A 15,369-nucleotide genomic window follows, 5' to 3' on the forward strand; every position below is an offset into this window, starting at 1 on the left:
TCCATTTTTCTCTCTGCCATATGAATGATAAGCTAAACATGAGTATTTTGAGAAATGATGGGCCACAGTATTTTTGAAAAAATGTGCGAGTTTCTTGCTTTCCTCAAAATACTTTGAAGCTTTGTCCTAAAAGAAAGACTCTGGAAGAAATGCTCTGTAAACCTGAACTTTGTAGCAGAGAATCTTCTATTTTTCACAATGATTTGCCTTCCTTAAGGAAGCATGACTGTGTGAGTGGTTGCATAATCTTTACTTTTTACTTCTAGATTAGGGTTTATTTTCTTTATAGGTCATGTCTCCTTAGGTTGTTTAGAAAAAATGAATGGGAGATCAAGAAGTCTTTCCTAACAGCTAGAAGTATGTGCTTGACGTTTCCTAGGTCAAAAACAAAAAAATCCACCTCTGTTATTCAAAGTAAACCATTTGAACCCAGCTTTAGGTGGTAAGGTTATTTTGCCCTTTTATCTTGCTTTTAAATAAAGCAAAGATTTCCCCCTTTGCCTTCCAAATACCTGCCCAGATAACCTAAAGTACAAAGACAGTTCATTAATGATTCACTAAAAATTTTGTGTCGAGAAGTACTATGTCAGATTGAGAGGATATCACTAGATAATTGCATAGATTAGGGTGAGGATTTAAAATGCTTGGGGAGGATTACCTACCTCAGGTAGAATTTATGGTACTTTTTATCTGCATAGGCTACCCAGGCAGAGTACTGGTGCTGTGTTTTATATTATAAACAGAAGCTGGAATGAGGAAATGATGTTTGAGAGTGCACCTTCCACCTTCTATTTTTTTATTTATTTTTTTTCCCCTGGTCTGTTGGGATACTACACCAGTATCGGAATATTCTCAGATCTCTGATATGTTAAATGATGCCTGAACTTGTCAGCCTTTACTCTGAAATGATTTGTTTTATTTACACTCAGTGGTTTGTTGTTTTTTTTTTTTAAATAGTGTGCCTAATTTCACACTTCCCTATATGCCTTCATATCACCAATGAAGGTAGTTCAAGCTTAATGTTTGCTTTTTAGTATAAAAATAAAAGACAATATATGTAAGCCATAAAATTTTGCAGAAAAGACAGTGTCTGTATCTCACAGTGGAAATAATAAGCCTAAATGGTGTTTATGAAAAAAATTAAATTTATGTACAGCTTTATTTGGTTTATGAAACGCTTTTCTGTGTTTCCTTAGAGAAATTCCCTGTTAAAAGCCACATTCCTTTTTAAGTGGTCTGGTTCACATTGAAGGTTGCCAAAATGGAGCATTATGCTTGTCATGCAAATCCTTACTCCTGCATGTAATCAGAAGAAAATAAGTTGTTATATTTTAATAAATCATACGGTTTTGCATAGAGACCTATAAATCTGCATTACAACAGACTAGAACTAAGCTGATAATTTGTCATATTTTACATAAGTGAAAAATTGGCAGGATTCTGTTAGCTGTTTATTTTCAGATTTTGCAGATCCATTTTGGAAGGTGAAATTTTAACAACATTGGAATGTCATCTTTGGCCTTGGTGTATTTTATTTTTTTTTCCCTTTTAAACAGTTTTTTAGGCTTGTGCGTTATTTCCTTATAGTAGTACATAAATGGTTTGAAGATGTGTATATTTCTATTGTGGAAATAAGACCCTTCTCTGGCCTTTGGATCTGTAGGTATCTTGAGATTAGATTCTATCTATAGTTTCTCCCAGCTCTTATGTTTGTGAATGAAGCAATTGAATGTTCCAACAACAAAGAAGCTTTTAGTCTTACAAAATCTGCTTGTTCAAATATTGAGCAAAACCCAGATCTTTTCTTTGTTGTGAATAAAATTGAAGTTCCTGGCATAATCCATGTGTCTTAATTTTTCAATATTAGGACTCGCTGATCCTTGAGAAGTCTCAAAATTGGAGTTCCCAGAAAATGGACCATATTTTGATTTGTTGCGTTTGTCTTGGAGATAACAGTGAAGATGCTGATGAAATAATCCAGTGTGACAACTGTGGAATAACAGTGCATGAAGGTAATACAACCCTTCATTCTCATTGTCGGACGAAAGCGCATGTGTTGCTTTAATAAAATTTTGATGTGCTTTTTCCAAAAAATGAAGTTTTTGAACTCTGGCAGTTACTTTCTTGTAATACTACATGGATCCATTTTAGTAGTGAAACATCCATCTTCTGCTTTAGCAGAGCAGATATAAGCAACTATAGGACAGGGCATTTTTTTCAGATACCTGATCCAGTCTGCAAGTATTTGAACTGTACATTGTATTTTTAGGGCTTTAGGTTATTCTGAGGTAAGCATATGAAATTTTAACATCTTTACATAGAAGATGAGGCTGTTGTATGTCATTGCTCTTCGTCTTGAGGATGCAAGGCAGGTTAGATGCTAACAGAGAGAGGCATACCTGTTTTGTTGAAAGACAAAATATGGTTTTTTTTTCTTCATTAATCAGGTGGTGATTTGGTTTTTGTTTATCTTCTTTTGATTTTATTGTCATTTCTGATACCCTGTATCTTTTTAGAGCTTCAGTTTTTTAAGGTTTCCCAGAAAAATTAGATAGGCTTAGAAGAAAGTAGTCTTTCATTCTTCAAAAGCATAAAGGGCGTATCTTTAATTTATGTGACTCCATTTGTTTTAAATTTATTTTTTTTTTTAGCTATTCAGCATGCCTATTCAAGTAGGAAGTGCTTTTATTAATTCGCTACTCCCGTTTTGTTTTCTCATACTAGATTGAAAATTGCTTCCAAACAGTACTGAGCTCATGCATTGAGCTGTAGCTCAGTTTTGCTCAGTTAGGAAACTGAGGATTGAATTTCTGTCCTCAGGTTCAAGTGCCTGATGTTACGTGTTAACAGGTACTCTAATTCCTGAAGTCCTCTTGCAGTCCTTTGAAGAGCAGATCTTAGGGAGCAGTTTAGTTGACTTAATTTATGATGAGCTGGATCATACTCTAGGTGCCTTTGAGGCCATTAGTCAGGTCTTCATTCGCTGTAACAAGTGTTTGACTCTTAAATTTAGGTGTCTTGGTATGTTGGCAGAGTTTCTTCCTCTGTATCCGAAGTTTTTGAAATTCAGATGCAAAATGTATTTGATTTCAGATGCAGTAAGCTACTAAAAGTAGATTTATAGAATCTTGATAGATTCCCTTCCCCCCCCCATACAGTCCTATATTAACTTATGAGAAGAAAAACATTGAATGAAAGAGTCTTTTGGTGATAGTTATGAATGCCTATTTGAGAATTCCCCATATATGAAATGCAGTCAGTCTATCTAAACCCTAAAGCTGTGGAGCTCCCTGAAAATTCTTCTGTAAGATTTATTTAAAGAGCGTACAGTGAGTCATGTTGAAGTGCAGAATGATTGTGATGGAAAAATGATCTTATGCCTTTTTAGAATAAATGATGGCAAATTAGTAATTTATTCCAGAAGAGTGCCCTAAAAAATCCCTAGAGGTCATTTCCTTATTTAGTTTACTAAAGCTTTTGTACCTATAAAAGGTAAGATTATAGCTGGCCTTCCTCCACCAGAAAATAGTTCCATGGTTCAAAATCTGTCTAAAAGTAATTGCTGCTATTCTTCTTTTTAAAGTATTACAGGCAAAGATTCCCTATAGTCCCACTGTTACGGAGTACGATGGGTATGTTTTCTTTGTTGTTACTGCAAAAAAATAAAATAGATTAATTCAGAAGATTTAAATTGCTCATTCTGATAAGTTCTGCAGTGTGTACAAGTTAATTGACTGTGGGTTCATTTTTCACACTTATGTTTGTATGTATTGATCTTTACCATTTATTTTAATAATAAATACTTAAAAGTGTATGTAAAGTAGCTGTGAAGTTCTATTTGAATAGGTTTAGTCTTGGAAAAAAAAGGAAAGCAAGCTGTGTAGATTAAAGTAATTGTTGACTGTGATAAAAATGTAAATTTTCCCTGCAACAAGCTGAACTTCAGATCTGTGGTAATTGCAGTTTGGAAGTTTACTTGATGTTTTATGTATATGTTTCATTGCTAGATATGTATATCAATTTGTAAATGAATATAATTTTAAGTAGAGATGAACATTTATTCTGGTGTATTTTTTCTGTATTTTGATATTTTGTAATAAAAGCAGGTACTGTTTTAAATTAGACCTTTTTTCAGTAATTTGTTTAAATAACTGCTTGCAGCGAATCAAAATTTTATAAACAAATTTAGAGCATTTGAAGTTTCAGTTTGATCCAGTGATCTTATATAGATACATGTTAAATAGAGATTCCTGCACTCTTGCCCAGAGGTCAGTCACTCATTGTATTACTTCTGAATGCATGAGTAATAAATGAAGACACAGACTATCATAAAGAAGATTCAGTGAACACCAAAATGCAGTGCAGCAAGTACTTTTTGTTCCTGTTGGCTTAATGATTAAACTCTGGTGATTCCCAAAAATAAATTGAAAGTAGTTGAAGAAATAATTACTGTCTAATCATAAAACAATGCTTGCAACCTCAAGAATTATTATTATTCTTTTAATATTAATAGAGGTGAGGTTTACTCTTAATATCATTGACTTTAAACTGTGCCTCATAAATTTGTGCCCGGATCATGCACATATTGTGAGAAGCCCTTTGTGCTATTATACACAGCTGCTTTGTAGTTTGAAATACGTGTTCCAGAAATAAGCAAATCTGTTTTATAAACAGATTGGGATCCAAGAATCTTTGCAGGTTTTCTTTAGTAGATAGATTGCTGTGGCTGCAGACATCATGCTGTGTTCTGAAATTTGTTCTAATAATTGAGCTTTTGAATTTTTCAGAAAAAGCAGTTTCTACTACAGTATTGAATGAGGCTCTTATTTAAGTTGTACAAAAATCAATGCAGTGATGTTTACCTGTGTTTGCCTGCAGTTGGGGAAAATAATATGCCCATTTCCTATGAACTGATTTTGGTACTTGGCAGTTGTCTTTTCCCTAGAATCTGTTCTGTTATTCTGAAATGCCCAAACAAAGCTACTGCAGTTCTGCAGGGGTTTTCTTCATAGTTCTTGTATGCAATTTCAAGTTGTATTATGAATTGATGTGGTTTTGCTACTTTTCTATAGCACTTTTGATATTTATTTGGAAGGAAGTGCACTCCTTTCACACCCTACTGGTGTCCCTCCCAGGGACCAATATAATGATACTGGTGATTTGATTGTTCTTTCCCTGAAGACCTTATTTTCTCTCTCCTTGTTGACTATTACAGAAACTGTTTTACTTCACAGGGAGGGATCTTTCACTCTTGGCTTGTGCCTTTGTGCTCTGCTGAAGTAGAAGCTTACCACAGAACCTTTCAGATGACTGGAAAAGATTTTCCTGTAGTGACTGCCTCTGTATTTAATATGAAGTTACCCACTAGCCATAAAAATGCTGCTTGAGTTGAGCTTACTTCTTCAAGACAACAGGACTCCCTTTCCTGAGGGAGTCTTTTGCTCTACTTGTAGCTAACTGGTCAAAGGGAGTCAGTCCTATGTGATGGTATGGCCTTTCATGTGAAGGTGAGCCTTCCAGTTGTGATCCCTAAGTGGCTGCATGCCAGTATAATTGTTGGCAGGAATCTGTTACCCTTTTTTAGCAGGTAAGATGATGTTGCTTTAGGTTTTAAATAAGGCAGGGCCTACATCTCCGTTCTCCCTTGCCCCAATGAGTTTTGACTTTTCTAGCACAAGGTAGCTTATTACTGTGCATACTGTTCTCTTACTTACGTTCCTGGGTACTTGGTGCTAGTGCCTTTTTCTTCTCAGTTCCTGGTCCAGCAGATGCCTATTCAATCATAATCTGTATTCCTTTTGGTTTGCTTACTTGCATTAATCAACTGTTAACATGAGTCTTCCATGGGACAAGAGGAGTGATAACTCATCTGGAGGCAACTCTGCCAGTGCTCATGTGGAACACAACAGCATGGCCAAAAGTTAGGGGGGATTCTGATTCAGACCTTAATAAACACTTTTACTTGCTTTGCTGATGGATTTTGAGATTGCTAGGAATTCAGTATCCTTTCCAGTGCAACTGTTTGTTGGGTAGTGTTTGTATCAGCTGCATGGCTTGCATCACTCTGTCTTTGCTCTGCAGACACATGTCCAAAAAAACCAAAACTGTAAAGTTTGTGGAGCAAATAACTGGCTCAAAATGACAGAAATCTGTAGCTGCCTCTAGAACTGTGGAGGCATATGTATAGTGCTATTTTAATACCCACTCTTACACTTTGCATTCATCTTCTATGTCTGAATAACCTGTAATTAATTAATAAGTCCATCAATTAAAAATTTAGTCTCATTTCACATATCAGTGTACTGCATGTCAAAAAAAAGAAAAATGTTTACAGTGCTAGGGAAAAGTCTGATTAAATTTGTAGTAGTACAGTTGCTTTTTTGAGTGTTTACTTCTGTGTGGAGATAATTCTTGTTTCTTTTCATAAAAATCTTCTTTAGGCACTAATCTGCCATTTTGGATAAATGCTTTTGTGGCAAGATTTTATAATAGCATGACACCCCTAACTGGTGTCAGGTTTCTTCACGTATTGATTGCATTGTGTCTGAAGAAATTGTCTGATGCGTATCAGAGCATCTACCATAACTGTAGGTAGTATATTTGCGAGCTATTGCCCTTGGATGAGTTGCTGTGAATTAAATGAGAGAAGTTGTACATTTTTCCAGCTTTTTTTTTTTTAATTTTCCATTCAGTCTATTTGTGTCTTACTTTAGTGTGATGTGCACAGTACAGAATAAAATTTCTCTTGCTAAAAGCAATCGTGTAGTGGCCATGTGCTTTACAGTGTAGTAAAAGGGTTTTGCATTTTAAATTTGCTGCTTACCCTGATCTGCAGTTGTCTGATATAAAAATCCATTCTGCGAAATCCTGTATTTTAGTTCACTTTATTTACTAAATAAAAATACTGTTCTGAACTCATGATGTGTGAAGTGATTAATGTCTTTATTCTAAGCTGTTGGTCCAATTAAGGATTGAATGCGGTATAGTTTGAATACTTTGGTCTCACAGCATTTAATTTTGCAAACCTACAGTTTACCTTAAAGTTCATGTTTTCATGGTCTGTATAAGAAGATCGTGTTTCAGAGTATATGGCCTCTTAGTTAACATATGCAGATATTCTCTTTGGCAAAAAATTACCCTGCCAGAGAAATGGTGGGACAGATGCAGCCAAAGCAAGAATTAGGTCTTGCTTTCCATTTCCCTCAGTGGTATAAATTTCAGAACAATTGTTTTAATGGTAGCATTTTAAAGTGACTGCAAGTTCATTTTAATGGCAATCACATAAAATATAAGCTTCTTACGAAGTATAATGGCTTTAAAATCCAGGAATAAAAAAGTTTGTTTTCTGTATAAAATGACATACATTCAATAGACAACTTGGCTGTAATAGTAATATATAGATGCCGTTAGTGGAACAGTAAATGTTATGGGAGTTTTAACTTCTTGCCTTTCATGTGTTTAAATTCATAGGATATTATACTAAACCAGTTTTATTGTTTAATGTAAGAGGTATTCAAGGAAGTGGCAGACATAGAGTTGTGATGCAGTAATCTAAGAATATACAAACATGAGGTTTTAATGAACTGCAGTTGAAAAGGTGCTTCTGTATTCTAAAGATCCAAATTAAGAATTTTTGTGAACATTAAGGAAAGGCAGGGTGCGTTTTATGCCAAGTTTTTAAAATTTGTTTTATTTTCTTCAACATATTTTCTTGTCAAAGGGGTGAGTAGTTGACTTTGTGCCAAATAGGTCACAGGTGAGGTGATCATAACTGGAGTCAAACACATGATTTAAAAAATGTGCATACTTTCCTCTCTTGTCCTTTACTCCTTAAGTAGTAACGCCACCTACACAACTGGGGTGCTTCTAGAAAGCACCTAAAGATTACCTCCAGATGTTGCTTTGGAGATTTACTTGTAGTGAGGCCTTACACTGCTTTCTGTTCCAACAGCAGCAATTCCCAGCAATTCATACAGGAGAGCTGGATTGAACACCTTTTCCTTGATCATCACTTAACCATTTAATACTAGGATGAAGTTATTTATCAAGCAACAGCTTTGTATTTGTATGTCTAAAGAGTCATAGAAAATAATGCTTTTTAAGGTTTTTAATAGGACCAAAATAATTCTTTCAGCATAGGAAAAAGTGGCAGTTGAACCATTGTTGTACTCAGTAGTTTTAAGGATTCTAAAATAATGTATTTAAAGAACTACTGTTTGTTACAGTTGAATATTACTGTGGTCAAAATATAAAAGTACTGCTGTTTTTGAAAACTCTGAACTCTTTATCTATATATAGTAACTTTTCAGACAGATTTGGACAAAAGTGCATTTAGATTTTTTTAGCAAGTGCATTTTGTACTGTAGGACTAACTTAATATGCAGAAATTCAATTATGACCATGCAGTAGAAAACACTTTTTCCCCAGATTCAGCTTATTAAGAGACATATTAATCCGTTAGCATGACTTACAAAGTTACTCAAAATTTGAAAGTGAAAGCCACTGAAAGTGTGATCTAGAACTCCAGGTTCATCTTTTTTGTTAGTGTTAATTGTATTTGCTTGCTTGAAAGTGTTTGATAATCTTTTTAACCACGATACTAAATTCTGACCATGTATAAGATGCTGTTGTTTAAATGATGTTAAAATGACCAAATTGCTTTTTCTGTTTGCAGTTAGTATTGCAACTTGTGATATCAAGGGATGAAATAAAGTCAGTATATTGAGAAATTTTGAAAAATTTTTTTTTTAATTTTGATACTACAGATGCTTACTAGATGAGCAGCATTCCTCAGCTTTGCCAGAGTTTTCATTATGTTTGCTACTTAATAACAAAGTAGGTTTTCATTTCTAGTAAGCTGTAAGCTATTGAATTCTTTTTATTTCTCAGTATGTTGGAACAATTTTGAACTGCTGCAGTCAGGCTGCAGAATTAATAGACAACTAGTACAATAAATACTGCAATGTTTATACATAGAAGTGCAGCAACTCGCAGAAGGGACTGAGGTATTTATTCTGGAATTACTGCACATGTGATCAGAGCAGTGGTTATTGGGCTTGCTCTTGTTTGGGCTGGATGGAGACTTGCTGTGGTTTGGGCTGGAGGGAGACTTGCTGCAACAATATTTTCATTGTTCCAAATACGCGTACTTGGACTAAAATTCAAATCTTATATATGTAAAAATCTAAAAACTGATCTATCTTTACAATAGGGTTTCTTTCTGAAACTTCTTTTACCTTCAGATCTCAGCTGAAGTAAAATAGTGGGGTTTTTGTTCCTTTTACACTTGAAGAACGAATGGTACATTTGCTCCTGTGTGCATCTGACATCTTAGTGTCAAATGACATCATCGTGTTATCTGTGATTTCCTTAAAACAAGGCAGACATATGTTGTCATTGATTATTTTTTTGTTTTAAGTAATTTCATTCTTTTCTGAATTGTGCAAGTTTTGTTATTTAAAAATGGAGCTACTAGCATTTGTTTTCTTCACCATTTATTTTTGGCGTGCAAGAAACTTTAACTGCTGTTTTTCATAAAGGATTTTTTTTTTTCATACTGTTTTTTGATATCAAAACCATATGCAGGATTTGCTGTCTGTCTTGCAGCTTTTCAGACATTTTATAAATACAGCTATTCAACAGATTTGTGTTATCAGTACGGATATTACATTGGTGAAATTTGATCTTTCCTTTGGTTTCTGTTACCTCTTAACCACCGAAAAGCAGCAAATGACTCTTTATAGCAAACGTAAGAAGAGTTAAAATCCTTGCCTATCTTTAACAAAAAATACAGCTAAACATGTATTTTCTAATTAATTTTGGGAGTTGCTCTTTATTCTGTTAAGTGTTATTAGGTTGAATTTAAACTTCAGCTGCTAGGTCCCAAGACCTGAGTAGAAATTCTTTATGGTGCATTACCTAATTAACTACTTAAAAGCACTGTTCATAAAGGTGAGTTTTGTTTCACTGTTCATATGTATTAGTCCTGACTCCTCCTAGAAAATAAACGCTTCAGATATGTTACATAGAGTTCAGTCTTATTTTGGAGCATACTGAAATTGGTCCATGCCACTCTCAGTCAAGAACAATTACCAAGTACCTTGCACTGAAGTTACTTTCCCTTGTAGTTAAAGGTAATAATCTATGTGGGTATAAAAAGCTACCACTGAGTGCAGTCTTTTGTTGATGCTTTATATTGCAGCTTTTATTCTGTAGCTTTATGTGGCAGTGTACACCAAATCTATGGCAGTCTTTGGGTTGGATTTCCTTTTCTTCAGCTCTGTTGTGCGCAAAGTTGTTTTGATGTATTTATCACTGATGATTAATAGTAATTTAGTCTGTTTTGTCCAGCTAATGACTACCCCTTTTGGTCATTGTAACAGTATGGTGTTTAGCTAAATGGTAGTTAGGGAAATAAGTAAATTGGGATAAAAAATTTGGGTTAAAAGTTTACTTTTTAAAAATCTACTTGAAGAAAGGATCTAAATATGTATTGTTAAAAAAATAATTTTATGTCAACACATGATAAGGGTGAAAATAATTACAGCATATATGTGTCATTTCCCAGGAGGAAGGATAAAAAAAAATAATCGGGTATAAATGACTGACAAATATAATAAAGCAACTATTTTAGAATGAAGATAAGACAGTTTAGCTAAGTCACTATTCTAATTTTAGCAGGCTGATGGCACATAGGTTAGAAAAGCAAATGTAACTACTTTAAATTTGTGAAGAAGCATCAATGTTTGAAATAAACTGAATTTATTTTGCTTTATGGATTGATGACAGTATTACTGCTTCTGTGGTGGTAGGTAATTTTTAATAAGTACATTTAGGAAAATGCTAATACATTAAGAAATCTGAAGGAATCATAAAATGCTTAATTATTCATTAACTATCAATGGGCTGTGTGTATGTTAATGTAATTGCTTGAAAGTAGCTTTACTGACATGTATTCAAGACTGTGTCATTAGAACTTAAAAAATTACTTTCTGGAATGCTATCTAAAGCTGATACTGCATTATGAAGAAAATGGAGTCACCTTATGTGTGGGCTATATGGTCTTTTATATACATAATGAAACTTGTCTGTGAATGTAGTTCTGCACATTACTTGTCCTTGTTTTCTGGAATACTTTTATAATGAAAAGAAAACATTCTGCCTTCTTATTTTAATTCTTATTGATGAGCCTCCTTCTGTAAGGAAGACTATATTTCTTAAATGGTTCCTACACCGTTATTGCTTATTTCCTGGATGTAGTTCTAGTCTGTTATGCAGACCTCTGTTTCTGTCACAAGGGGAGTTGGAGCACGGTTGCTTTTTTATTGCAGTGAGTGGGTAACGAACCAAAGTAACAAATCATGTTGCTATTTAATTGCAGAATTCAGTAATTTAGCTGATCTGCAAGCACAGATGTTGACTTGATTGTTGTATTTGATGGATAGCTGAATTTAATCTCTTAGTATAAGAGTCTCTACTGTGTTTTAAGTGTTGACAGTGAAATAATATTTTTCTCCATTTGAATAACGGGTAAATGTTCGAAGTGTGGCATATGCAGAAATACAGTTTTGTGGTGATAAGCTCTAAAATTTTCATTTTGTCATTGTAATAATACTACTCTTACTCTTGTGAAAAAATTAAATAACAAGCTTTTAAATCACTTTAAAAATACTGTTTTCATAATTTTGTGGTGATTAAGTATGCATAGACATCTTAAGAATCATACAAATTACATTGGATATACCAAAGAAGAATGGAGAAACTGAATGATTGAGTCTAGCCATAATTTAAAACCAGTTAAAAAAGAGAATGCTTAAAAAAACTCAGTATACTCATCATTCACCAGTGTGGTATCTCAAAACTGTCAGTCTGTGCTCTGCAAACTATACCTTGGTTTTGAAGTTATAGAAGGCCTTTTAATCTCAGCCCTACAACCCCTAAAGTATGCAAGTAGTTTTGTGGGTGTTTTTGTGTTTTTGTGTTTTTTTTTTTTTTAATATAATTTCATGCATATAGGTTCTCTTTTAGTTGATTTGAATGCTGAATGCAAAGTAGAAAAGTGGAGTGCATTTTCTGGACTGGATACTACTGGCAAAATAAACCTTGAAAAAGTCACACACACTCCCATCCCCAATTAATGTTCATTTTCAGACTAAAGAGGAGGAGAAAGATAGGTATATCCAAGAGAAGCCTACAAATGATCACAAATTCTTTAGCTTGTTGCATTTAACTTGAAATATATTTTATTATTTGAAAAAATGCCTTGAATTTTTCTATGCCTTAAGTTTTAATTTGTTTGTTGTTTCAAATGTTCTTTTGTTACTTTCCTTCTTAGTGGGTAGCCTGGAAGAACAGTGTTGCAGAATAATTAAATAAAGCAGCCTTTTTGTTCTTGTTTTTCAGTTGCAGTCTAAGACAGTTGCATAAAATAGATCACTTCTTATAATTAGAATCTCTTTAAATTGAAAATTTTGCACAATCTTTGCAAAAATATTTTAAGCTTTCTTGGTATTTCTGTATCATTTCTCTGAATGGATATGTGTATATTTTTCCTGCTGAAATCATAACTGACAACTATCTACTCTACAATTGACTTATATTGGTGTATCATTTTTCATGTGTGCAGGTTGCTATGGTGTTGATGGAGAGAGTGATTCGATCATGAGCTCAGCTTCAGAAAATTCCACAGAACCTTGGTTTTGTGATGCATGCAAATGTGGTGTCACACCTAGTTGTGAATTGTGTCCTAACCAGGATGGGATCTTCAAGGAGACTGATGCAGGCAGGTAGGACTGAAGAAGTGGTATTTTGAATTGATGTCATCATACATTTAAAACACTGTTTTTTTCCCTAGTCTGTTCCTGTTGAAGACGGTGTCATAAATTAAACTTTGTTGATATCCTTTCTGTCTCACCTCACTTCTGAGTTGGGCTCTCTTTGGATAGTCGTCTAATTTTTTGTGTTCTTGTAATAACTCTTCATGGCCGTTATATGCTCCATCCCTGGCAGTGTTCAAGGCCAGGTTGGACGAGGCCTTGGGTGATATGGTTTAGAGCGAGGTGTCCCTGCCCATGGCAGGGGGGTTGGAACTTGATGATCTGAAGGTCCTTTCCAACCCTAACTATTCTATGATTCTATGATTCTAAGATGTTGTCTTAAGGTGAATTAGGGCAGGAAAATTTATGGACCTATGAGCAAAAGATTTATCTTGGTGAAGTAAAGATCATCATTTATTTCAGGGACAGATAAACTATGTTGTTTAGTATGAAATCACCATGTATTGTTATCGCCATATTGTTATTAGACATCAGCAGTGTCCAATTTATGGCTAGTGTTACTCCTTTTGGTGGTTGGTTAGTGGTTTTTTTTTTCTTTGTTTTAAACTATAAGTTATTTTTCTGTACATTTTATAGTTACATAAATTGCAGGTGTGTGATAATACACAAAGCTCTCAGATGCTGGACCTGTCATTCTGTTGATTATGTTAACACAGGAAGACGTATCTGTTAGAGATGTAGAAATACAAAAGTCTGAAGACGTATTTTACAGATGATGATGGATAAATTGGAAAGAATCCAAATAACTGTTCACTATTTGTACAAACACTTTACAAAATTTAGAAATGTCAGCGTGTTATTGTAAAACCTTTTGTGGTTTCTACATTATCAATTCATAGACACATTACTATTTACACTTAGCTACTAGGCTTACTACACTATATATTGTAGAACAGCATCTTTAGTACTAGCAAATTGTAAAATATAACCATGTTCTTGCTCAAACCCACTGTTTTGTAGTGCTATTCATGGTTTTTCCTACTTGTGAAGAGTTCCCTAGTTAGACTTGCAGTAAAGCTAAGAGGCAAGCTAAAATAAAGTAAAAGTTGAATCTTAGAATCTGTATTAGTACTCTTTTGTATATGTTACCACGTAAGTATACAGCTGTCTTGTCATGTTTGAATAAACCTACCCGTATCTGTAATTTTTTTTTTTCCTTTTCCCAGTTCTTTGGTGTTTTCTGTAATTTATTTATCTGTTCATTTTCTTTCAAGTCTTACTCAGATTTTATTGTTGTGTATTCGCAATGTAACAGTCTGGTCCTGGCATCATTAAAAGTTCAGCAGAGCTCAGGATGATGTTTAGAAAAGCTTTTTTGACTTACTGTGTTGTCTGTCTTCAGAAAAGTAAATATGGTATTAAAATGTCATAAGTTGATTCAGGTTTTGTAGATTAAATTGAACATGCCCTTGCATTTCTCCCTTAGTTTGTGTTTTTGTCCTCATAGCCAAAACAGTTTGAGTTTGTACTGGGAATAAAACAATGACAAAGGTGTTCATAGTACTGAACTTAGGCCATTTGATGCATATGCTAGTAATAATCTTTGGAGGCATCTGTCTTTCTCTACTGAATATACATTGAGCTCAATTCCTCAGTTTGTTGCTGAGATGAATTTTAAAGATACATGCATACAGCGTGTAAAAGAAGTCTTTTTTTTTTTTCTTTCTTTCACGTTTTCTGCCTGCATCTTGTAAACAGGATAAAATGAAAGTAGGAGGAAATACTGTGCTATTAAAAAAACCAAAAAGTTACACAAGAGAGTCAGGATTCATAGTGAATAATTTTGACCCTATAGAAGCAGTTGTGCTGCTTTTTAAGTACTTTTGGGGTTGAGGTCCTCAGTTTCTGTTCTGGCATAGGTTCAACAGTGTCTGTGCATCTTCTGTGTAAAGATTTTGCACAATTAAACAAATTGTACCTTTCAGCTCTCTCTTCTATTTTAATAATAAGTCTGCTATATGGAAATACTGTTTTTAAAGACTGAAATCAGTTGTGTCTATCAGTTAGGTAATGTGAGAATCAGTATCACCTTGCAAATTTTATTTCAGCGATTTTATTCCTGTGTTCTGTAAGCCAAATAAAGAATTATATATGTAATTTCCTATATAACTGCAGTAGAAACTATAGTCAACATTTTAAAAATTGGTTTTTCTTGTAAAATGGTGGTATGCTTTTGGTTAAAGTGTTTTCTAGGTGATGCTGGTTCTCTGTGCAGAAGCACATTCTTGCTTTGGTGATTTTGGGCGTTAACACAATAATTCTCTATGATTATTACTGTCTTTTTACCTGCTAGATAATGTGATATGGTTATCGTGAATAGGCATGAGGTTATTCTCCCAGATGAATAGAGCCTATGTAGTAGAAAAAACAAACACTGTCTACCATGTGAAAATTCCTGTGCTCTCTACTTCTATAATTTATTCACAAATTCGAAATCTCAAGGCAGTGGGACACTACAGGCTAATGGTAGAGTCTTGGGGCAGGCAACTTCCATTATGTTTTCATTGTACTCAGTAAACTGCCATCCAGTTCA

The 15,369-nt window shown here is 34.1% G+C and overlaps 1 protein-coding gene across 2 annotated transcripts in view; it reads left to right on the forward strand.

The window, feature by feature from the left end:
* The window catches only part of PHF14 (PHD finger protein 14), a 163,086-nt gene that overhangs the window by 13,655 nt on the left and 134,062 nt on the right, over positions 1 to 15,369 (forward strand). For both annotated transcript variants that reach the window (XM_061344711.1, XM_061344710.1), the window contains exons 4-5: positions 1,868 to 2,012; positions 12,626 to 12,785. In XM_061344711.1, the coding sequence (XP_061200695.1) occupies positions 1,868 to 2,012; positions 12,626 to 12,785 (305 nt within the window). The remainder of the gene's footprint in view (positions 1 to 1,867; positions 2,013 to 12,625; positions 12,786 to 15,369) is intronic.

This window comes from Neopsephotus bourkii, unplaced genomic scaffold, assembly GCF_033783945.1.
Source record: "Neopsephotus bourkii isolate Nb327-2 ecotype Australia unplaced genomic scaffold, CSIRO-AGI_Nbou_v1 NB_233, whole genome shotgun sequence".
In the NCBI taxonomy this organism is placed as follows: domain Eukaryota; kingdom Metazoa; phylum Chordata; class Aves; order Psittaciformes; family Psittacidae; genus Neopsephotus; species Neopsephotus bourkii.